The sequence below is a fragment of the Branchiostoma floridae genome, chromosome 5, assembly GCF_000003815.2.
Source record: "Branchiostoma floridae strain S238N-H82 chromosome 5, Bfl_VNyyK, whole genome shotgun sequence".
NCBI classification, from domain to species: domain Eukaryota; kingdom Metazoa; phylum Chordata; class Leptocardii; order Amphioxiformes; family Branchiostomatidae; genus Branchiostoma; species Branchiostoma floridae.
The window spans coordinates 24,852,554-24,875,044 of NC_049983.1; the positions used below are offsets into that span (position 1 = coordinate 24,852,554).

Below are 22,491 nucleotides of genomic sequence, written 5' to 3' on the forward strand. Positions count from 1 at the left end.
GGCTTTTTTTTCAAACAACATTTATCCCTAAACAGGGACATTCTCAACAGCCGGGCGACATAATGGTGGGAACTTGGGGATCACAGAAAGTCATTAACCTGTTAGGGGAGCCACTTGAAATATTGAGAATATTGCATGGACAAAGTCCACCCACATCCTGAAATTGCCACAATGCTTAACTCTTTGGGAACAGCTTGTCAAATTTTGTGCGACTATAACAAATCAATACAATACAACGAACAAGCACTTCAGATGTGGAAGGATATCTTTGGCCACAGTGAAGTACATGATCGAATCGCAACGTCACTCCACAATCTCGGAGTTGCCTGTTTTTTTCTTGGAAATCACACAAAGGCAATCAGCCATTTTGAAGAGGAGATTAACATTAGAAAGGCCATCTGCGGACAGGACACAGTAGATCCTAACATTGCAGATACACTGACTTCGTTAGGAGCTGCACTGTTAGCCCATGGTGAGGTCCCCAAGGCCTATGATGTTCACAGACAGGCACTGGTTATGATGAGGCAGGTTTATCATGATGACAATCATCCGAAGATACAAGAGGTGGAAGGCAAAATAAATGCAATCGTGAAGTATCTGAAGATACTATTAGTAAGCAAAAAATGAGAACCACAAAACAACGTGCCCTACAAAATATACTGGTCATAATGTCAAACCTGCAGATCTTGGCACATTGGCGCATCAAGTCCGTGTGTGTATTGTGGTGCACTTTTGACAGATTAGCCTAGAAGCTTAGTGGGCTTCACTACATGGTTGGGGGGGGGGGGGGGTGTCTTGTAAAGTGGTAATGGGGCATGGCGATTGTCGAGTTCTTAGTCTAACCGTTACTTTACACCGACGTCACATTTCCTACTCATACACTTTAGTTTTGCTTTGATGGTAGAAAAGTGTAATCACGTTTGGACATTTAAAGCCTGATTTCTGGTATAGAGGTGAGAGGTTGCTAAACTCTTAAAGAATTTGTCACTGAATTGCAAGTCAAAAAAGTTTTGCAGAAAAATTATAAATCATTGATAATATTCCAAACTAAAATCACATTTCAATGTTAAGCAGATCTTTAAACAAGATACCACTAAGCAAGTCCACCACGGCCCATGACATAAAGTGTATAGTACCAGAATCTTAAATCTAAAGTCTGACTCTCAATAAATATAATCTATGTGTCACATTAGTGACTGTTAGTATAAACTGTTTAATTAGCTAGCACATCGAAATATTACTTAACAAATTTGGAGAAATCAAAAATTGGAAGTGATTGATTTGAATGATCCTGAACAGCATTCATATCATTATCAACTCAAACCAACTTAGGACTATACCTTTAATGTGTAAAGTAGGTACTGCAGCATTATAGTGACCTAAACGGAGCAGTCAATCACGATGTTACAAACGGGTTGTGAAACATACGTACCGAATATGTACCGAATGTACCCAAATATGTAGAGTTTATTAACAAGTTAACTTAAAAAGGTAGAATGACATGGTGAAAAGCTTAAGGACATGTATAAGTTGTATTATAATTATAAGTTGAGGAGGCTGCTGAATGCATTTGGTGGTTGTATTCATACACTGCATGTGCCGTCCAGTTTCACATTATACTTTTAACTTTTAACATTAAACTTCTTAGTGTGTTTTTTAATCTTCATGAAGTTGCCAGTGAAAATAATGCTGATGATGGTCTTTTTTAAGCTTATAGGCTTATATGAAGCCTTGTGTAATTGGTGTTGTTAAATTTGAAATTGATTTAGATAAATTGTTGAAGCCTCAATGTAATTTGAGAGTGTATCAATTACGTAATTTTCTTCATACTTGAATTATGTCAAGTCTACTATATTGCTACTACTCAGTCAGTCATAGTCATACGGTGTATCATAGCACCGTTGGGGTTACTACTAATACGTCTTAATTAGTTGGAGGTAGGTATAGACATATGATTTTAATACTTTGAGTTTGCTTTCTGATAAATTCAGTTGTACTTTTTGTTGACTTCACATCATACGCGTAACTGTGAATTCTTGAAAAGAATTTGATATTGCTTTGTGTCTTGGATTTATTTCACTTGCAACAATTGATAACTTTAAAACTGTAAGCTTCAGTATGTGAATAAAGAAATGAGACCTATGAGAAGTTTGATTGTAGTTCATTGTATTCGTGTTTAAATCAAAATTAGGGTAAAACATTGTAGAAATGAAAGGTAGTGCATGTCACACCAAAAAAACTGAAAAAATGTGGTCTCATTTAATTCAAGTTATCATACTATCACCCCATTTATGACAAGTTGCCCTCAGTCATGATCATCTGTCAAATGTCCAGACACTTAAGATTGTCATTTACGTCATTCAACGTCGCTTACGTTGTGCGCCCTTATTTGACAGAAACTGCCTTTATGTTTTCCATAACATCTCCCTCAGCACCGCCTGCCGTTTCGTGTCCTCCGTACCCCCGTTCCCGACATGCTTCATGATCATGATAAGCTTCCCCAGAATGACCTTATTGATCTCCTGACCTGTGACAAAACCTTTTTGATTTTGATTTCGAAGGTCGTAGCCCTCTAAACAGAAGGTTGCACACGCTCCACCTTGCAATAACATATTGTTATATCATTTACGCACTGAGTCTGCATATTCGTACAGTGAGCCGTAAGCTACCGGCCCGTACGTTACAAGACGCCTTTGTTATACAGTCAGTGCCGCGTAGCCATATAACAAAATTCATAAAGTCTATATATAACAAAATTCATAAAGTCTATATATTCACTTACCATCTAGTGTCCTGGTGTGGACTAACAAAGTAAAACTTCCTAGGACACAACCTCACTATAGCTAGCAAACAAACTCGTGTATTTTTGTAAATATGTCGTCGGTATTTAATTCGTATAATGGTCTGATTAACTTAAAAATGAGAATCTAACTCCGACTAGGGACGTCCATCGGATAGGACGTCCATTTGAGGTCCCGTGTCAGAGGAGAGCCACACCTCCGGCACATTAAAGAACCAGCCGCACCGTTACCGAAAAGAGTAGGTGATCTTTCCAGTGTGAGTGGATTGCTACATCTTAGGTCCCCTTTCTGCTGCACTCTCACTGTGACCTAAATAGGATATGTGTAACCTTCACTTCCACACTGGGTATATCATACAAAGCGTAAACGTGTGACTTAGAAGACAACAAAACACAGATTCGTTTCTTTTCTATGCAATTCGTTGATCGATACGTCAAATTTTAGGTCGCAGAGAAAGCGCGGCGAGAGCGCCTTCCTAGTGGAAAGGGGTTATAATGAACGTCTTAGGGTTTCATTGATGAGTTTCTTCTTCCCATAGACTTCTATGTTATAATTCTTGTTTTACATGGTCGTGTTCATAATGTAAAAGGTAAGGTGAGGTTCATAATGAAGCTTCATGAAATGTCAGCAGAATTTTCATTCTATGTTGAGCAAATTTACTGTATATAATTGAAAAAAATTGCCAATGACTAGAATCCATAGGTTTGCTGTTTATAGCAATTGCAAGCTACAATTAGTCAATCCCCGCAAAAGGCACTTTTTCCCTGCTCGTGTACAACCGCACCACTCAGAACTCAGGACTGTGTACCTCCGACCTAGCGCACGGCCGTCAAACTTTACCTGCTAATTTATTCAGTTGCAAACAAGCTTTCACCAATCTAACTTTTGATATCAGTTCGGCTAGTTAAAAGTGAATTTCCCACCGCTAAACTGTGACATGCGTCCATGCAGCCGTTCAGTTTTTGGCTCGGATCTCTTTAGGGGCAATACATCAATGAGACCTTACGTACATTTATACCGCACTTGGAGCCCACGGCCTAGTGAGACGTAATACGAGACGGACAGCACAGCCCAGGCCTGTTTCACTACAAACCTCGCTGTTGTGTACGATGGTCTTCAACCATCAGGTTTCCCGGTGATGTCTGAAGCTACAGCGAACCTGAGAAAAGAGTTATACCTGGACGCCTCGCGCCCTTTCACCGCCGATGAAGGTCGCCTCACTTCCGCATTAAACGGTACTCTCCAAGCAGAGGTTAGGCTTCGGCTGTTTTTTTAACGTTTTCTTCAGTCGTTTTTGTCGGGCTTTCTATTTTGTATTGTATCTTGTACTGTCAAAATACAATACAAAATAGAAAGCCCAATAAGATACAATACAAAATAGAAAGCCCGATAAAAATGAATAAAAAAAACGTTAAAAAACAGCCAGAGCCTAACCTCTGCTTGGAGAGTAGTTACACGATACTGAAAAGTCAACTGTCATGAATGTCCTGTCACCTCGCTTACTGTGGTAACGGAATATACCAAGGTAAATAGGAGCGGCTACTGACTGGTAAGAGTCATGCGTCTAAATCTAAGGCAATCGTTTTGATCAACAACACAACTTGATTTGAACTCTGTGATCACTAGATTGATATACCTACATACATTAAAAACCTTGTATAACCCCCACGCCTCAAGTGGAATGTTCCAAAAAGTTTGAGACGGGGATTCCCCATTCCAAAAAATACGTCATATGAGACTTTCACAGGGGAAGAACGCACATACGTAGTTTGCACAGCCTGCCTGCCTAAGTCTTCTCTACATCACTTCCACAGGGATTGTGCCATTACCTTTAAAGGTAAGCAGTTAGTGTTGCAAACGTCCGATTACTCAAAGAGAGGCACCGTGTGTTTTAATAGGAGGTGTTGTCGGACGCCCGCCATTTTGTTTGTAACGGTCCGCGTTGCCGCACCCTTTCCAAGCTTGACCTAGTTTATAGCTATGTGTCCAAACTTACGCTGTGCTCTGACGTTAGTTTTTTGTGAACGCAAAACATATATGGGGGGATGGTGTGTGTGCTTACCTCTTGTAGGTCAGTTCTGATAGTAGTGTGGACCCCCTGTACCAAAACGTCGAGAAGCCAGTAGTGGACTTTAGACTTAGTTCATCCATTTTGGGTGCACCCCATGCCTCCCCCTCCCCACCTGGCGTCCTGATCTTTGTCGGCTAGTTGGGTCGCTAAGCTCGACTTGTTACCGGCTGTGGTAAATCTATCTTAGTTCAATGTAACGCTGATAAACCTTTGGTAAAATACAGAGAGTATAGACATGTACGATCTCACGGTAATCTGGAGGATGAGCGATTGAAACTACGCCCTCTTTTAGCTTAGATAAATACACGGCCATGTTGACAAAATCAACAAAATGAAGTCAGCGGTTGACATACAACAGTTAGGGTAGCCTTGTTTCCACAATCTCTAACAATGTTAGCGGTTTTATCACCTCTTTCCCGAGAGGGGACTGTAACTGTTGTGTTGGCCGCTAGGAGTAACGAGGATTTTTAAAACCCACTTGGCATATGTAAATTATGCAAATGAAGACCAAGATTGCGTGATAAATGAGATAATGCTATAATTCCATTGTGGTAAATGGCGGGAATTTTATATTTATACCATTTGGAAGGTACGTAAAGGTGAGCATCGTTGAATTTGAATTGTGCAAATAATAAACGAATTTAAGTATTAGATAGCTCTTGTGCTCAGGAAGAAGTGACATAAGTTTGGGCCCCCTAGCGACTAGTTTTGGGATAGCAGGGACATTTTTGTCAAAAACTTCTGAAGTGGATAACTCAAGAGGAGAACAACGAATTTTCATGATTTTTTGTATGTAGGTACCTTAGACAATGCTGTACAAAATAAAACTCTAATAATGCAAAATTGGAGTGCATTTGCATGATTAATGAGAATAATCTATCATAGCAGTTTTTTTAATGCATCTGCCGGACAGATGTCCCGGACATGGTATGGTCTTGATATTTTAGTGGTAGATAGCTTTTAGCGTCATGACAAAGTGGGGCAAGTTTCGGCCCTCTAACATTTATTTTTGGAGCTGCAGGGCCTTTTTTGTCAAGACATTCCAAAGAGGATGACTGCAGAAAGGAATGACGGATTGACATTTTAGGCATGCGGGTAGCTTAAGCAAAGATGTTCATAATGATATACATGTTGTGCAAATGAGGACTTAATTTTCATAATTAATGTGGAAATTGCATAATTCCATTGTTTTCCAATAACTGGACTTCAATAAATGTAACCTGTAAATGATAGATGGAACATAAGCAGATACCAAGTATGGTAATGAGGAACTAATTTGCATAATATATATGAAAATTGCAAAAAACGCTTAATGATTAATAATGGGAATTTTATACTTGTGACAATTGTATGTTAGTCAATGATGAACATTACCATGCATAAATAATGTGAATTTGCAAGTTATTTGCATAAAATTTACAGAAGCTCTAACCATTTCATGGAGGTATGAGGTTGCTGAACTCTATGCTCGTGTGTCTTTGTGTGTATGTGTGTATGTGTATTTAGTAATCCTGTTTAGAAAGTCTTGACAAAAATGCCCCTGCAATTCAAAAATTAAATGTGAGGTAACTCAAAACTCAAGTCCCACTGCAGTACCGACGGAAGTTGCTATGAGGCCCAAAATCTAATCATTTCCAGTGTTTGTCACACCGTACCAACATACCAAGTATGAACTCGATCCACTCAGCCGTTCTTGAGTTATTTTTCTACAGAAACGGTAGTGAAACTATAACGTCCATGATATAGTAGCAGGCAGCAGCATAAAGTTGTGTTGTCACCACGACTACAGTCGTAAAATGGCAACTTCTTAAGCTCATAACTACAGAAAACTGCATCCTTTTCAGAGCCATGCACTGCAGCTCCTGTGGTGCGCAGGCCATACCAAGTGGTCACGTCTGTCCTCAGTGTGGTGGAGAGTTAACGGATCAGAGTCATTCGGTGAGTTTATTATTTGTGTATATGACCAGCATCGGTTGGTAAGGAATAATCCATTACAATTTTAGGACATTTTTCTTCTTTCCTCGTTTTCCTCACTTTTTCATGGTGCCCCAACGACCGACAGAGAGGTCAAGGGATAGGTGAGGTGAGGTGACTTTCAGGATCACGTTTCTCAGCTGTGCAACCAAAGATGAATATGTCACTCACATTGAATATTGTTGACCAATGTTCTGTAATGGGTTTCAAAACTATTTTTTGGAGAATTTTCTTTGATAAGATGCTGAAATTGATTGGCTGCAAGATGTACTGTAGAAGCAATCATGCGCAAAACAAGAGTCCGTACAGCAGAAACCTCCTTGAAGTAATTCTGGTTGTTGCTATTTGAGCTAATTTGCAATTGATACCCTATTCATCTGGAAAAAAAACACTGTTTCTTCAAACTCTATTTCAGGGTACAGGGAACGTTTCCACACGTGGGTCATGGCGTTCTGAATACGTAGCATACAGCCAGGGTCCACAGACACCCGCGTACTCAAGGGGGTTCGCAGCGCACGTCCAGAGTCCACAAAGTGTTTCGCCGCGTGACTCGGTAGGAGCCGCAGACGAAAGGCGTCCCATAGCATACCTCCAGGGTGCACAGAGTGATTCGTTGCGTGAATCTGTAGGACCCGCAGATCCAGGTCCTCCCATAGCATACCTCCAGGGTCCACGGAGCCTTCCGGGTGACTCGGTAGGACCCGCAGACTCAGGGCGTCCCAAAGCATACCTCCAGGGTGCACAGAGTGATTCGTTGTGTGAATATGTAGGACCCGCAGACCCAGGGCGCCCAAAAGCATACCTCCAGGGTCCACGGAGCCTTCCGGGTGAGTCGGTAGGACCCACAGACCCAGGGCGTCCCAAAGCACCCAAAGCATACACCCAGGGTCCGTGGAGCGCTCCTACAGGTGAGTCGGTAGGGCCCGCAGACCCAAGGCGCCGTGTACAATATCATGCCCAGGGCCCATGGAGCGTTTCTACGGATGGATTGGAAGAATCCGCAGGCCCAGGGCGTCCTAGACTACATGGTCAGGGTCCACTAAGCGTTCATGCGTTTGCAGCGCATGCAAACACAATCATTCCCACACGTAAATCGGTAAGACCGGCAGACCCATTGCGTCCCATAGCATACGCTCAGGGTTCACGGAGAGTTTCTACGCGTGAATCGGTAGGTTCCACCGAATATGGAGACTCAAGGCGTCCCAAAGCATACACACAGGGTCCATATCGCGTTTCTACGGGTGAATCGATAGGACCCGAAGACCCAGCGCGTGCTAGACTATATGACCAGGATTCATTGACCGTTCCCATGCGTGACTCGGTAGCATCCGCAGATCCAGAACGCCTCGCCGGCAAAGCATACATCCAGGGTCCATGGAGCGTTCCGGGTAAGACGTTGGTATCCGCAGAACCAGGGCGTCCCAAAGTATACATCAGGCGTATTTCGACGCCTGAATCGGTAGGACCCACCGACTATGGAGACTCAAGGCGTCCATGGAGCGTTTCTACAGGTGACTCAGTAGGATCCGCAGACCCAGGGCGTCCCATAAAATACCTCCAGGGTGCACAGAGTGATTCGATGCGTGACTCAGTAGGATCCGCAGACCCAGGGCGTCCCATAAAATACCTCCAGGGTGCACAGAGTGATTCGATGCGTGACTCAGTAGGATCCGCAGACCCAGGGCGTCCCATAAAATACCTCCAGGGTGCACAGAGTGATTCGATGCGTGACTCAGTAGGATCCGCAGACCCAGGGCGTCCCATAAAATACCTCCAGGGTGCACAGAGTGATTCGATGCGTGACTCAGTAGGATCCGCAGACCCAGGGCGTCCCAAAGCATCCCAGGGTCCATCGAGCGTTTCTACGGGTGAGTCTGTAGGACCCGCAGATCCAGGGCGTCCTATCCTATATGAACAGCGTCCACTGAGCTTTCCTACGCGTGAATCAGGAGGATCGGCAGACTCTGGAGCCCCAGGGGGTCCTATAGCATACTTCCAAGGTCCAAGTGTTTCGACGCGTGAATCGGTAAGATCCAACGACTATGGAGACTCAAGGCGTCCCAGACCACCCAGACGCAGTCTTGGTATCCAAGGAATGAATCCATTCGCTATGATCAGAAACCCCGTACATGAGAAGACCGAGGAGGTCATCCGTCGTTCACGTCAACACGAGTACTTGAGAGCTGCACCAGATGAACCAAGTATGGGCGAAGAAGTCGGAAGCTTGGATTCCAAGTCAAGCAGTGACACTTTGTCCTGTTTGTTGCAAAAATTCCGTGCCATTACCAATGATCCTAACACGGTAAAAATGACTATACTACGTACAACCTCTCCACGCTGCGATTTGTGGCAGGACTGTTCGACAGAAACGGCGGGCACCTGACGTTGGAACATTTGGGAATCGACCTGTTCGTCCCTCCTGACGCTGTCCCAGATGCCAATACGGAGATTTTCATGTTCGCTCAAGATGTGGACGAGCCTTCAAGAGATGAGATCGAAGAAAAGTGGATGCCTCCCGTGATCCAATGCGGTCCGCACGGGCTTAGGTTCAACAGACACGTCATCCTAACAGTGAAGCACCCTGCCAAGGATCTGTCGGAATGGTCGTTCAAGTTCCAGGCAAGCAATACGGATATCGGAGAGGCTCCGGAGTGGAAGGACCTTACCCAAGACCCCTCGGCCATGTGCTTTACACATGGAGACAAGACCGTCATCTTTGTGGACCATTTTACGCTATTCGGCTTGGTTGGGAAGTTAGTTGGTACAGAAAGGGAACAGAAAGTCAAGAAGAGGCGATTCAGAATGGGAGTCTTCGCTGAGCCCCTGTTCCAGGATACCGAGATCTTCCAACTAAGGGTCCGCTTCTGGCAGGACAATAAAAAAGAAGAGAAGGTTGGTATTGTCTTAACCATACTTTTAACTGTTCAGTGAAGTATCCTATCTAATTTGCTACACTCTTACTTTGTTGATTTGACTTCGTAAATATATCTGCTCATTACAATACTTAGATAAACCCAGTAGGAAAATGCTTACTGTGATTCTTTTCCCAGGCGGTGCGAAAGAAGGAGCAACATCTGCAAGGAGTGCAGCTTGGTGATGACAAGGTGCTCCACCTAGCGGGAGATGGTGGAAACGTGTCCGTGATGTTGGAGTGGCTGTATCCTGGTTGGCAAGTGATGGAGAATGATAGACAGGTGAGGATAGATTGATGTACTCAATATAGGACAAGGCGTGAATTCGAAGTCTCCTGATTTTCACATCAAAACTGATTTTAATTTTTTTTTTTGCTCCAAAATTTTGGCTAAGCTTTTAGTGGAATGTTTAATAGCCCATATAAACAACTGACCACATTAATATTCTGCCTAATTGTTCACAGACCATCCCCTTCAGCAGCCTGTGGAACGATCACGCCGAGATGCCGTCCTGCACGTTTGGTTTGGAGAGGCAGCCATTGGACACTCAGCCGAGAGTATCCTGCAGGGTTACGGCTCTACAGGTGGCTCACCCCGGTAACTCCGTCAGCATCGACGTGCTGAAGCAGCTGGGGTCTCGGCAGGTGGGTACAGGTGTGCCAGTATTGTAGGAAGAACTACCATACTACATGTACCTTATTGGCCAATCCCTCATTATTATTTGATTGTTGCGCATTTTGGCTTGAACTAAACTAACACTGGAGATTTGAGTCATACTCATATTTTCGCCTACTCTTTTTCCAGACACCTGACGGTCCCTCAGCTGTGCCCCTCGATCCTGAGTCCACCTTTCTGCAACTGCAGCCAGAGCTCCACCCCACTCCCAGGTGCGTCCCACAGTTCCCTAGCGAGGAACAATTTCGTCGACTATGTCTGGAGCTAGACCTGGAAAATCCAGCGGGAAACGACTGGCGTAGCGTGGCAGAGGCGCTGCGCCTGCCGTACGATTTCGTCCAGTGGACGAGGCAGAAGACGGACCCGACCAGGCGACTGTTGGACTTCCTAGTGGCACTCCATGGGGAGGACTCGCTGCGTGTGCTGCGGGATGCACTGGCGGAGATCGGCCATGAGAGAGCGCTGCAGATGGTGGAGGCAATGATGGAAACTGCTGACAATGGCCAAGCTGCAAGAGCTGAGGTTCAGTACGGGGCGACAGGGCATCAGTCCACCGATGGGCAGCCATTTGCCGGGATGTGGCATGCTAATGATATGCATTTCGGCAGCCATTGCACAACACCAAAAGAGGCACACAGTCTCTGTGCCTATGCTCCCAAAGCAGTTAGGTCAGGTATGGGTAACGTCACTGGCAATGGATCTCGACCTTCCGATTTGCAACAGACTCCTTCCAGTGGTCCCACGTCGTCTGAAAGTACCACAGTCGAGAAAGTATCCGGCGAGAGATCACTGGGAGAGGGGCAAGAAGCGGACGCGTCCATGCCATCGACTTGGAACGTCGCAAGCGGAAACATCTCACACGTGTCATCCGTGTAGACGAACACAATGACTCAGTAACCATTCCCAAGGCTTTGCACAGTTATAAACGATCCTGATGACAATTTTCGGTACAAAGATAGGAAAATGGACTCAAGGAAGAACAGATTTTGCGATTGTAAAGTCTAATGGAGATCGAAATAAACAAACTAGACAATTCCAAACGTCCAGGACCAGTGACACTACTTTGAAAATAATAACAAGCAAAAATTCAGTCAAATCTAAAGCATTTAATTGCCACAGAAGACAACAAAATAAACTGAGGCGATTCGTCTAACCGACGCAAAAGTAATTTTACATTTATTCTAAAAGAAAGCTGGAATAAAACATTTAAAGAGCAAAGAGGATGATATTCACAATTAAGCAGAATTTGAGGTAATACAGGCCATGCCACAGGATAAATCAGTACAGATCCATGTCCGGACAAACAAGGAGAAAAACATGAAGTCACGTCCGGATTCTCTGCAAGAAATTAGCTTTAGACCAGCGTGTAACTTACGAACTAATTCCAAGCATGGACTCACCAATTCAACGCCTTGGTTGCTTCAGGACATTAACTAAAGTGCTTCAAGCAAAAGTTCTGCACAATCTGGAACAATATCATTAGAGTTTTATCAACTCATAACAGATTGAGACCATAGATTCAATCAATTAGCAAAGTATGTATAGCAGCATTGTATATGTGCCATGATTCAACAGTTAATCATGATACTACATGAGTTGAAGTTCAAGATAGTGAAATAAGATAGTGAAGGACAAAAATTTACAAGATGTAATTTGGCGTGAGGTGAAAGGGCGTTGACTATATTTTGACAGACTTTGTTAACCGTTAAGATTGTGTTAATAACAAAAAATAGCTTTTAGTGAGAACCCAATATACTAATAAATCTTAATGATAGACTTTTATGGCATTCGTGATTGAATCATACTGGACAACGTAGAAAAGAGCTAAGGTAGTGCAAGCCAAAAGAACATGTGCAAGCCACAAGAACATTTGGAATTCAGCGTATCAAAAGTACACAAGTTAACCTTAGAGGCATCCGCCATATATCTGTTAGTCTATGAGTTCAATGATCCATAAAGAGAATTTAAAGGTTTCATCGTACAGGGTGATTCGCCGAGTTATATGTACTAAATGATGAGTGATAGTAATTTACTTCACCTTCTTACGTCTCTAATTTGGAAGCCACGGTCTAAGATGAACCTACGTCACAAAATTAACCCTTTGAGTCTGAATATTTCCAAACTTTGACATGGTACAACAAATATATATGATAAAAGAATGTATTTCGCCCGAATGTCTTTACAATTGACTCTGGTAAGGAGCCATCTATGACATGAATACATACTTAACTAATACTCTAACCCACCTTTAGAGGACACCCCCGAATATACGCGAATGCTGTGGTGAGGTAAGGTATTATGAGGTAGGGTCATGACCCAGAACGAAATGTTACTCGACAGTCAGTAATGGTAAAAAATTCCCTACATTATTTCTTATGTATGTATTATTGAAACCATTTAATTACTCGTGACAGTTTTACGGGGGCTGAAACATGCGCTTAAAGTAAACAAGTCAATCGTGTGTGGCTCCTTGGATATGAACTGCAGCCTATTGTATAAATAACTGGCAACTGGCCAGGTACTTCTAAATGTATTGGTTGTGTGGGACAGTGCCAAAAAACACGGTTAGTGCGGTGTTTCATGCGGTCACTGAGACTGCTTTTGGTCGATTAACGAGTGGCTAGTTGTAATTTTGCTTTGAACAAGTTAGCAATAGGATGGTGGTAAGTGCCATTAGTTCGCTCATTCGGCTGCTCCGTCGTAAGATGTAAATGGACGCTTAGCTATAGCCTACCCACCATAAACATGTGCGGTGGGAGAATGACTGAGCAAACACGACGACGTTGTTCACGCCACGCAGAAAATGAAAATATTTTTCACAAAATATTACAAGCTATAACGCGGGGGAATCCACACCTCATTGTTGTGTACAGTGTTCTTCTATCCACTTAAGGTATCATCAAGTCACCCATTAGTTTCATGATTGGATAAAGTATCTTCCTAACGTTCACGTACGAGGTGAATACGCTAGTCGTCACAGGTATGAATGGACGTGGTCTAGAGTCAGGGACTTTCCATTACGTGATTTTGCATGTCTGTGATTGGTTGTTATTGTAAAGTGTGCCCCCTGCTAACTCCAACGGGACTTTTCGTCAATTTCAAGTCCATAGGTGATACAGTGAACCGAGGGAAATGTAGTCCTGTTACCTCAGAGACATATATTTGTGGTCAGTGACAGTGAAGCCACGGCATCGATGTTCTGCCACGGGTGTAGCGGGTGGACAAAGGAAGGCGACAACTTCTGCACTCATTGTGGGGACCGTTTTACGGAGAGGGGTCCGGTGAGTCATGTCCGATTTTAGGAACATTTCCATTTTCTATCCTGATCTTTCTCCCTGCCAAAAAGAAACCTCAATCATTGCTTACTAAAACGCAAGACTGTATTTCAACCTCCTAACAATCATTGATTTTACTGCTGAGTTAATTGTTTACTTTGGTGTTGCTAAGGTTCACACAAAAGACTGGCCATATGAAAGAGGTGCATGCATCTCAGGTAACATAAAAATGAAAGTGAAAGCATTTATGTTGTACTGAACGTTTGCCCTGTTATAAGCATATGAAGCAAACCAGTACACATTTTATAGTCTTTAGTTTCTCTTTCTAACAATTCGACTTTATTTGGAACGTCTTCAAGAGCAATACACCTTTCTAGAAATGCCAAACTCTTTTATAAGTTCCACTGATTCACATCTAAAACAACTCATACCCCCCTCCAAAAAGGGATGGGCGTAGTAAGCACCATACAACGTTACTAGAAACCACTATTGATACTTATCTATGATAACCTCCCCTTTACATACACGTGAGGGCATGGCATCACTGTAGGTTCTCACCTACCTTTCTCCATTGTGATTTTCATCAATGTTGTTCACTCAGGTTTTGCTACGTTCGGATCACAGCCCTGAACAGTCTCCGTTGGTCATCGCCAAACAGACGGCAGAAGCGTGTAGAGAGTTAAAGCCAGCTCTGAGTGCGAGTGAGCAGGCTAATGTTGATTTGCAAGAAAAGTATGAACAGGAAAGTCAGGCTATTGTTGATTTGAAGAAGAAGTATCATCAGGCTAGCCAGGATAACCTGGCTTTGCGAGAGACGCACAAACGAGCTCATCAGGATAGTAAAGACCAGCATGAGCAGGCTTTACAGGCTAAGGAGAAGGAGCATAAAAAGGATATCCTTGCTATGAAGACAAGGCATAGGCTGGCCATATCAGCTAGTGAAAACAAGCAGAGACAAGCTATGTTGGATAGTGAAAACAAGCACAATCAGGCAACACGTGCTTTAAATAACGCTCAGAAGCGGCTTGAACAGGATTTGAAGGCTTGGAAAGAGAAGTGTAAGCAGGCTAAGCAGGTTAATGCTGATTTGTGGGAAAAGCATCAGCGAGCTTTGAAGATTATTGACGAACAACATGAGCAGGTTCTGCTGGCTAGGGAAAATGAACAGGCTGTGCTGACAGAGGAGCACAAACAGGCTATCCTTACTATGGAAGAAAGACATAGGCTGGCGATTGAGGCTCGTGAAGAACGGCATGAGCGGGTTCTACTGGCTAGAGAAAGGGAGAATAAACAGGCTCTGCTGGCTATTGTAAGGGAGCATAGAGAGGCCATCCTTGCGATGGAAGATATGCATAGGTTGGCCATGGAAGCTAATGAAGAACAGCATGAGCAGGTTCTACTGACTAGGGAAAAGGAACAGGCTCTTCTAACAGAGGAGCACAGACAGGCTATCATGACTATGGAAGATAGACATAGGCTGGCCATGGGGGTTAATGAGGAGAGACATAAACAAGCATTACAGGCTAGTAAAGACCAGCATGAGCAGGTTCTGCTAGCTAGGGAAAACGAACAGGCTGTGCTGACAGAGGAGCACAAACAGGCTATTCTGGCAATGGAAGAAAGATATAGACATGCCATGCATGCTACTGAAGAACAACATAAGCAGGTTCTACAGGCTAGAGAAAACGAGAATAAAGAGGCTCTGTTGGCTATTGTAGGGGAGCATAAAAAGGCCATCGTCACTATGGAAGAAAGACATAGACTGGCCATGCAGGCAAGTGAAAATAGACATAAACAGGAATTGCAGGCTAGTAAAGAAAAGCTTGAGCAGGCCAGGGGAAGTAAACTGATAGAAGAGCACAAACAAGCTATCCTGGCAATGGAAGATAGACATAGGCTGGCTGTGCAGGCTAGTACCGACATACACCGACAAGATTTATTGGCTAGTGAAGAGAGGCATAGACAGGCCTTGTTGGCTAGTGAAGATAGGCAGAGACAAGCTTTGTTAGTCAGTGAAGAGAGGCAGAGACATAACATTGAAAAGTTGAAGCATGATTTGCTGGCTATTGAAGATAAGCTTAGAGAGACTCTGCAGACAATTGATGACAGACAGACCACGCCGGCGGAAGGACCAACCGGTGTAGACAAGCGACAGGACAGTACATCGTCTTCCCTATCCCAACCCACCCCTGCCTCAGGCACAGCCGGTGCAGACCAGTGGCAGGGCAGAGCACCTTCTCCCCCACCCCAGCCCACTCCTGACGCCGTTACAGCCAACGAGGAAAAACCGTCGCATTGGAAGAAGGTAAATGTTGACAGTTGTGCGGGGTTTCCGTGAAATCAATTGTAATGCGTACGTGGGCGTACATCAAACTATAATGCATGTAAAGATAAGATAGTCTAATGTAAATATTTCTTTCCGCAGGAAGTACATTGTGAGTCGCGTATAGGTCACAAAGACATCGCAGCTTTCCTTCGTAACCAAAGAGGGCGCCTTACAGACGGAGACCGCAGGCTGCTTCAGCACGCAATGACACTCGTCAACAAAGAGTCCAAGTTTTGTAACCACGCCGAGATCACGGTGTACGGAGAGCTGATGACAGCAGTTTTCTACTCCGGAGAGAAAACCAACAAATATGTGATACGACTGGTAGAGGGTAAACCAATTGACGAAGTAGACGAAAGGGGGTGGGGTAAAACAGCGCGCGACACCGCACAGGGCACCTTTGATTGGTGTAAAGACTCGGTTCGTGAGGCGGTTAGTGGGGCGGCTGGGTCTGCCGTTGGTCAAATGATTGGTGGAGCGGTTGGTGGTTTGTTTGGAGGTTTTACAAAGGCAATAAGATGGGGGGAGGGGAAGCAAAATGATAAAAGGAATGGACAAAATGATGGACAAAATAATGGACAAAATGATGGCAAAGGCACCAATAGTTCTAACTCTTCCTCCTAGCTAGCATTATTAAGTGGTTTGCGATCATGTCCATGGATGAAAAGGACTGAAATAGTATCCAGGCTGCGTCTAATCAACCGACAGCAGCAAGAACCGTAGTCTTGCAGTGTTCAAAGCTGCATTTACATAACGTTACGTATTTTAAGCATCTTTGTGTATACCACGAGTTTATATACGTATGCAATATAAATCTTACGTATGATTGTTATTTTGTAGTGACCATATCTCCTTTGCAATTTTATGCATTAATGTATTACGATGACGACATGAACAATTATAGCTTGTAGAAAATTTTGCAGTTAGATCAACATAGAGATAAAGTCAAGACCGCTTATGCTGTGCAAAAGTCGCGTGTTTCGTTTTTTGGTGTGTGTGTGTGTGTGCGAATCACCACACACAACCAACCCTAAGGTTAAACTGTCTAACGTGTAATATGCAGAGGACTCATTGAGTTCAACTCATAAATAAACAATTCATGCGACTTGGGTGTGAACTGCAGTTTGACGCAACAGGTACCTTAACCTAAGGGCACAACCCGCCGCACGTGCAATCTGTCCGTACATTTTTGGGGGAGGCCACGTCCGCCACGTATTTCTAAAAACGTTCAGACTGTACAGCAAAGCCGCATCGCGATGGCACACAAAGTTTTGCCTGCACGTAAAGTTCTACAGCCTGTCTGCGTGCTCCAAAATCCGTCGGATTCCCTACGAGTTCGTACGGAGGCGGAACTTACCACTTACGGATCCCAAAAGATTGCCCACGTTTTGGCACGTAGACAGCACGTATTTTCACGTAAGGCGGGTTGTGCAAAGGAGTTGGCAAAAGGCCAGGGATTTCCAATACGTCATAGCCACACACGAACCCCTCTTAAGGTAAACAGAGTTATTATGTCTGACATTTTATAGCTACATCCATCATGTTACAAAAGACCAACTTGTTTGGGGGGAGGGTGTAACATGATACAAAAAAGCGCTTCAATACGAATAACCAGTAAGTAATATATTTGGCTCAAAATTTAAAAAAAAAAAATCCCCGATGTGGTCTTTGCACTGAAATTTATGCTGCAAAACAAATAAGATAGACAGCATCTACAAATAACACTTGTACTTGTATGTAGTAAATTTCATAGTTGTTTGTTTGTTTGTTTGTTTGTACTACATACCCGGTAAACCTCCTCATGGCGTAACACACCAGGTTTGTATAGAACAGTACAAGCTGCCAGACAGATGTATTTATTTGACTCACTCACACCGGGAAGTACCACTACCATTTTCATTAAGTGTGGTGAATTCTTTTACGTGCTCGAGGTGCGCACGTGACTATACAAAAAGTGATGAGTCACTCTAAATATGTACTCGACTAGTCAACCCACTTTGACCTATGACATCCTAAAGACTATAATGGTGCGATATCATAACTAGTCCTATTGATTTAAGAGAGCAGAGAGCTAGTATAACGATAAACAAAGGTTTCACAGATCACAAAAATGTTGACAACCTTATAATCACTAACATTCGATGTACAGTTTTGAACTTAACCTTCTCGGCAAGCACTATCTAACGTTAAATGCCATTGTACGAATAAACATGAATTGGAAGGTAATGAGCCAGAAAGTGTTTTTTTTTTCAGAATGATGAGGGGCAAGAACCTCGTTGCTGTACACAATGGCCTTTTGTCCTGGGGATACCATTAGATTAACAATGATGGCGACATTCTATCTGTCACGACGAGTTAAATAAAACCGCCGTCAGACACTAATTACTGGTCTATAGACACACATTGGGAGAAGGGCAATGACTGAGCAAACATGGCGATGTTGTCAGGCAGAAAATGACTGTTTTTACCAAACACAAAATTAGACGCTATACAGAGGAGGATTACACAACTCATTGTCATGCACAATGTTCTCCTTGTTCTGATGATCATTGATTTGCCAATGTTGGTAGAATAATCGGATAAAGTATTTTTTCTTACGTTTTTTATCTATGCTGTGACCACACCTATGAGGTGAATAGGCGTCGTCATAAGTGTAAATGGGTGTGATCTTTACAGTCAGGGACTTTCCATTACGCGTTGTTTGCGTGTCTGGTTGGGTGTAATTGCATAGTCTGATCCCTGCTCCTTGGGACATTCTGTCAATTTCGTAGATAAAACAGTGAACAGAGGAAAGGATAGTCTTGTTACCTCCCAGACACCATACCCTCTGATCATTGAAGCCATGGCCTCGATGTTCTGCCACGAATGTAGCAAGTGGACGAAGGAAGGCGACAACTTCTGTACTCATTGTGGGAACTGTTTCACAAAGAGGAGCCCGGTAGGACATACCTCATGTCAGAAACACTCGTTTTTTTATTGTGACAATTTCCCCTGCTAAAAGGATATCTAAAACGCACGTAAATATTGTACTGTTGTCTTATATTCATTGATTGTTCTTCTCATGTAAGGCTGGTCATGGCTAACACAAATTTAAAGAAGAAGACTGTTACACTTTGGCTAACATAAAATGAAAGTGAAAGCAGCTCAGATGATACTCTCCTGAACCTTTATTCTGCTACCGGCATATCAAGAAAGGACCGAACACATTTTAAAGTCACTAGTTCTCTTCCTATGTATTCGACCTTTTGAACAACATTTTTCAATGTTTTTTTTAATCGGGTTAGCAACACTTATTTAATAAGGTCAACAAATGTAAATCTGAAACAACCCATATCCAACCCCTTACCAAGAGACGGAAACGTACCTACATCTTTCAAGACGGGCAAACATTAAAACCAAACTAGGGCATAATTCTTGATACCACTCGATGATATACTCCCGTATACTGTTCATACATGTCGGTGGTCAATACAGCCGGTTTCACCTACCTTCTCCATGTTGATTTTCATCAAATTAATATTGCTGTTCGCTCAGGTTTCGCTGCCGTCGGATCACAGCCCCACACAGGCTCCATTGGACACCAGCAAACAGATTGCAAAAGCGTGTAGAGAGTTGAAGCAAGCTCTAAGTGCGAGTGAACAGGCTAAGGTTGCTTTGCAAGAAAAGTATGAGCAGGCCAATCAGGCGAATGTTAATTTGCAAGAAAAGTATGAGCAGGCCAATCAGGCGAATGTTGATTTGCAAGAAAATTTTCAGCAGTCTAAGCAGGCTAACGTTGATTTGAAAAAGAAGTATCATCAGGCTAGGCAGGACAACCTTGCATTGCGAGAGAAGCAAAAACAAGCTCTGCAGGATACTGAAGAGCAGCATGAGCGGGCTTTACAGGCTAAGGAGAAGGAGCATAAAAACGATATCCTTGCTATCAAGAAAAGACATAGGCTGGCCATGTCGGCTTGTGAAAAGAAGCAGAAGCAAGCTTTGTTGGATAGTGAAAACAAGCACGAGCAGACTAAACGTACTTTAAATGAGGCTCAGAAGCGGCTTGAACAGGATTTGAAGGCTACGAAAGAAAGGTGTCAACAGGCTAAACAGGTTAATGCTGATCTGCGGGAGAAGCACCAGCAAGCTTTGAAAACTATCGAAGAACAGCATGAGCAGGTTCTACTGGCTAGAGAAAGGGAGAATAAACAGACACTGCTGGCTATTGTAGGGGAACATAGAGAGACTATCATTGCCATGGAAGATAGGCACAGGCTGGCCATGGAAGCTAGTGAGGAGAGACATAAACAGGAGTTGCAGGCTAGTAAAGAACAGCTTGAGCAGGCTCTGCAGGCCAGGGAAAGTACACAGGGCATGGAAGATAGACATAGGCTAGCTATGCAGGCTAGTGCCGACAGACACAGGCAAGATTTGTACGCTAGTGAAGAGAGGCATAGACAGGCCTTGATGGCTAGTGAGGAGAGGCAGAGACAAGCTCTGTTGACCAGTGAAGAGAGGCAGAGGCAGAACATTGAAAGATTGAAGCAAGATCTGTTGGATATGGTAGATAAACATAAGCATGATTTGCTGGCTATTGATGAGAAGCTCAGACAGGCTCTGCAGGCTAGAGAAAGACAGACCACGGCGGCGGAAGTACCAACCGGTGCAGACCAGCAGCAGGGCAGCCCGCCTTCCCCACCCGCCCCTGACGCCGGTACAGACCAGAGACAGGACAGACCACCTTCTCCCCCTCCCCAGTCTACCCCTGCCGCCGGTGGAGTTCAAATCGAGGTGCAGGTTGGGCCACCGGTACCGTCACCTTGGAAGAAGGTAAATGTTGAAGTTGTTTAAAAGTGCGGGGTGTGCATAACATCAATTATAATGTCTAGGTGGTGAAAGGCTTGGCCTTCCAATACCGTGCCCTAAAATTCCAAGTTTCCAAAAGTCTTCGGGACTATCTTTGCCTTCTGCCAGTTCGTTGTAACGTTATGTGGCACGGTTAAAATGATTTACTAAACTTCAGTGCAGTGCCACATTGCCCTTGTCTATCTGGAAGCAAAGCAAACGGACTATACATCGAACCAAGTACACTAGTTTTATGTACACATTTTTTTGCAGGACATACAGTGCGATCCGCGTATTGGTCACGAAGACATCGCAGCTTTCCTTCGAAACCAACGAGAGCGCCTTACAGACACAGACCGCAGGCTTCTCCAACATGCCATGACACTCGTCAACAAAGAGTCCAGCTTTTGTAACGACGCGCAGATCACAGTGTACGGAGAGCTGATGACAGCAGTTTTCTACTCCGGGGAGAAAACCAACAAGTATGTGGTACGACTGGTAGAGGGTAAACCAATCGACGAAGTGGAAGATAGGGGGTGGGGTAAAGCGGCACGCGACACCGCCCAAAGCGGCTTCAATTGGGTGAAAGATTCAGTTCGCGGGGCCGTTAGTGGGGCGGCTGGGTCTGGCGTTGGTCGACTGATTGGTGGTTTGTTTGGTGGTTTTACAGATGCAATAGGATGGAAGTAACTGCCATCAGTCCCCACTCTTCCCCCAAGTTATTTTGTCCGTAATTAATGCTAGGCTAAAGCCGTCTTTGCTGTTTGCTTTGTGATAATGTATCTGTATATGTGGCTCTGCAGTGTGCAGCGTGCATGATTAAGTGGTTAGTGACCACGTCAATGGACAAAAAAACTTATATGTTAAAAGTGAATATGTATTATGTACTACAAAGACCACTAGAAAAATAGCTCTTTGTATAAAGTTAAGTTTGGATCCAACTACTTAAGTCTAAGTAAGGACACACGACTACGTATGTTTTATGCTTTACATTGTACACATTGCTTTACGTTGCAGTGTTTGGTTTTACGTTTTACTTGCTGTGTAACAACACTCTGCCTGAGTGTTTGTGTAATGAGTGCAGGTTGACCAACACAGGACAATAAACGGCTATTCAATTGTGACAGACCATGATTTTGTACCAATCCAGTAAGAAGTAAGTCGTTGATGAGCTATTAAAACAGTGTTCTCAATACATCTTCGTCTTTCACAGTCTTCTTTTCTTCCTCTTTTCCTCTGTTTGATATCAATATGAGAGGGATGTTGTGGGTAAGTAAACGATTCAAGCGACTTGGATGTGGCGCAACAGGTCAAAGTTGGCAAAATGCCAGGGACTTTCCAAAACGCCATGGCCACACATGATTCTCTCTTGAGGTAAACAGAGCTCGTTATTACACTTGTATGTTATAGCCAGATCAATTATGTTGCATTAAATAACCAGCTGCTGCCGCGCCTCGTGCCTGCGAAGCTGTTGTGTTACGCCGAAGGGCGGTTATACCGACTGTATAGATACAGATACAGATTAGAGCAACTTGGGGTGTAACGTGATACAAAATATAACGGTTTCAATATGAATCATTCGTAATGAACATAATTTTTAAAGATCTATACACCATTTACAAATTGTTAAGAA

The 22,491-nt window shown here is 43.6% G+C and overlaps 1 protein-coding gene and 1 long non-coding RNA gene across 2 annotated transcripts; both read left to right on the top strand.

The window, feature by feature from the left end:
• Positions 1-9,649: 9,649 nt before the first annotated feature.
• LOC118416949 lies at positions 9,650-10,390 on the top strand. The gene is made up of 3 exons (XR_004831290.1): positions 9,650-9,738; positions 9,897-10,040; positions 10,223-10,390. It is a non-coding gene; the product is annotated as an uncharacterized LOC118416949 (long non-coding RNA).
• Positions 10,391-13,627: 3,237 nt separating this feature from the next.
• On the top strand, positions 13,628-21,681 carry LOC118416345 (trichohyalin-like). Its single transcript, XM_035821436.1, has 6 exons — positions 13,628-13,714; positions 14,310-16,013; positions 16,134-16,466; positions 19,569-20,810; positions 21,132-21,399; positions 21,662-21,681. Exons 1-6 carry the CDS (start codon positions 13,628-13,630, stop codon positions 21,679-21,681), a joined length of 3,654 nt encoding a protein of 1,217 aa, XP_035677329.1.
• The last annotated feature ends 810 nt before the right edge of the window (positions 21,682-22,491 follow it).

Bases quoted from the DNA above. Each gene is read 5' to 3' on its own strand.
- LOC118416345 (XM_035821436.1), top strand. From the start codon at position 13,628: ATGTTCTGCCACGGGTGTAGCGGGTGGACAAAGGAAGGCGACAACTTC. The intron at 16,014-16,133 runs GTAAATGTTGAC...TTCTTTCCGCAG, and splicing joins AACCGTCGCATTGGAAGAAG to GAAGTACATTGTGAGTCGCG. The intron at 20,811-21,131 runs GTTGGGCCACCG...ATTTTTTTGCAG, and splicing joins GAGTTCAAATCGAGGTGCAG to GACATACAGTGCGATCCGCG.